Genomic DNA, 2,537 nt, shown 5'->3' with positions numbered 1-2,537 from the left:
CCTAGGCTGGCTCTTGGCTGGGTCCTAGGCTAATCCTAGACTGGCCCTTGGCTGGGTCCTAGGCTGATCCTAGACTGATCCTAGGCTGGCTCTTGGCTGGGTCCTAGGCTAATCCTAGGCTGGCCCTTGGCTGGGTCCTAGGCTGATCCTAGACTGATCCTAGGCTGGCTCTTGGCTGGGTCCTAGGCTGATCCTAGGCTGGCCCTTGGCTGGTCCCCTTTAATTATTTGTAAACATCAATATTTGTACTAAAATATTCTTTCTGTCATGATTTGTGGACATTAAGATCTAAAGAGAAGCGCCATCTCCTGGTCAGACCCTGTAATTCAGTGAAAAAGTCATAGTAAAAAAATATGGCTGCCCAGGAGAAGGCCAGTGGCTGGAAGTTGGAGGGGATAATTGTTGGAAGTGTTGCTGCCATTCGGCTGGCGTTTGACTGGGAATGGCCATTTTGAATGGCTGTTACTGTTCCCCTATAGCTAAAACTGGCTCATGATCTGATCATTACCAAATTTAAATGAATTGTTCCTTAGCAGTGTTCATTTCCACAGACTAGCGTGATAAAGTGTGAATGTTTAAGCCCTGCCTTGTGTCCGTCCTCTGCAGGTGTGTAACAGCAACGGGAACTGTCACTGTAACAAAGGCTGGGCGCCGCCGTTCTGTGAGAAGCCTGGACTGGGCGGCAGCGTGGACAGCGGACCGGTGCAGAGCTACAGTGAGTCAATACGCTTTATTCTGATGTTGCTTTTATTTATTGGGATTGCAGTAATATAATTAATATAAAATGTTTAAACCAGAAATATGCAAAAAGGACAAGTTAGTATTTTTTTTTTATCTCTAAACTCCTAGCTCTTCATGCTTTTGTTTTGTTTATGCCACGTTGCGACCAAATGTGTTTTAAACATCAAACACATCTAGTTGACATTCAAAGTCAAAACGAGAGTTTTGAAGCTTCCCATGTGCTACACGCCTCCTTAGCGGAAAATCAGAACCTTTGCTGTCGGACGCTGATTGTCAACCAATCGAAGATGGTTTGCTTTGTGAAAAAGCATTTTCTGATGGGACAGAGGGACCAGCAGGAGCCAGGGACACACCGCACAGAGATTCTCTACCTTTATTAAGAAAAGAAAACCCATCCGCCATCTTGATTTCATCCAGTTCTCCAACCTGTCCGAGGAAAAGAACAGGGAAGCCGGCATCTGGCTTTATGTGCATAAGAACCTAAAGCCTCTTTCGCGCTGAAAATATCGTGTTAACGCAGGTTTTTCAAACATGGGTTGAATTGCTAGCAATCGGTAATTTGGTAATGCATCTTTTCAAGGTGCATTGTGGGAAATTTCAAGTCCAGTACTTTCTCATCCTCTAGACGTTTTTGACACTCGTTTAAAATGCCATAATTGCTATATAGTGGTCAGCCCTGGTTTCCATTTGTCACGCGTTTATTCATCATATCAAAGTTTACCCATGTTGAACTTTGACCTCGCTTCACACAGAGCAAGCTGTTTAATATGTTGGGTTTCACAGCACATGGGTGCGGCCTGTCTAAAATGGACCCTGTTACTCTCAGAGATGTTTCTTTTCGTTTCTGTTTGATATGGTTGTTTTAAAGCCGTGTTTGTGTCTCTGTTTGTTTCCTCAGGTCAAGTGGGTTTGGTGGTGGGTCTGCTATTTGGCTTCCTGGTGGTCCTCCCTGCTGTCTTGCTGCTCTTCTATTGCTACAAAGTCAAATCATCATACTACCACAAGTGGATTTCACAGAGAGCCAAGAACAAGAACAACAAGTACTGTCCCCCTGTTACCCCTCTGCTTTTATTAAATTAAAGCCATAGTGTCTTATTATTCAGTCTAACAGCAAATAAAAGGTGTTGATGGCGCCAGAGCCGAGACAGGTAAGGTGCATATGTAACGATGAGGCGGCGAATTGTTCCCTTTCGATGAACTCTTTATGTCTAGAGGCGGAGTAGCAGACGGAAACCAGCCAGCTCATTACTGCCTACTGATAAACTGATGCTTCTCGTCTAAAATAATCAGAGAAAGTAACCAATCGGAGAAACCAGCCCTGACTTTAAAATACCAGCATGAATGATGGAGGAACAGACTTGGTTCCTTGTCCAGAATGAGTCCAGCTGATTTAAACTTTGTCTTTCTGTAGATAAGAGTTTGATCAACTAGTTTAGAGCGTTTATCCTAAAAATAACCTTACAGACTGTTGACCCCTTAAAATATATAGACTGTATTTATTTCTTAAAGATAAACTGAAGTAATTGTATTTATTTTTAAACATTTTTTTATTATTATTTGTTCTTTTTATACTCTATAATATATTTACTTGTTTTTTTTTTTATATACTTTAATTCATTATCTTTATTTCAATGGCACTGAGGAGGATTGGGGCAACTGGAAAAAAAGTTTACAATTTTTTTATTTTGTTTAATATTTTTCTATGGGAAAAAAGTCAGAATTTATGCCTTTATTCTTAGAATTTTTACTTTAATCTCAGATTTTTTTTCCTTTTTTTCTCATATTAAAATAAATTC

General features: G+C 40.9%; 1 protein-coding gene across 1 annotated transcript in view; it reads left to right on the top strand.

Moving 5' to 3' along the window:
• LOC107101668 (disintegrin and metalloproteinase domain-containing protein 19-like) overlaps positions 1–2,537 on the top strand; it is a gene marked incomplete at its 5' end in the record, with an annotated part of 100,559 nt that overhangs the window by 74,556 nt on the left and 23,466 nt on the right. The window contains 2 exons of the mRNA XM_015400662.1: positions 607–715; positions 1,640–1,781. Of these exons, the coding sequence (XP_015256148.1) occupies positions 607–715; positions 1,640–1,781 (251 nt within the window). The remainder of the gene's footprint in view (positions 1–606; positions 716–1,639; positions 1,782–2,537) is intronic.

This window comes from Cyprinodon variegatus, unplaced genomic scaffold, assembly GCF_000732505.1.
Source record: "Cyprinodon variegatus isolate N-32 unplaced genomic scaffold, C_variegatus-1.0 Scaffold1130, whole genome shotgun sequence".
Classification (NCBI taxonomy): domain Eukaryota; kingdom Metazoa; phylum Chordata; class Actinopteri; order Cyprinodontiformes; family Cyprinodontidae; genus Cyprinodon; species Cyprinodon variegatus.
Note: the sequence above shows the minus strand (reverse complement) of the source record. Positions and strands in the feature narration are given on the sequence as shown.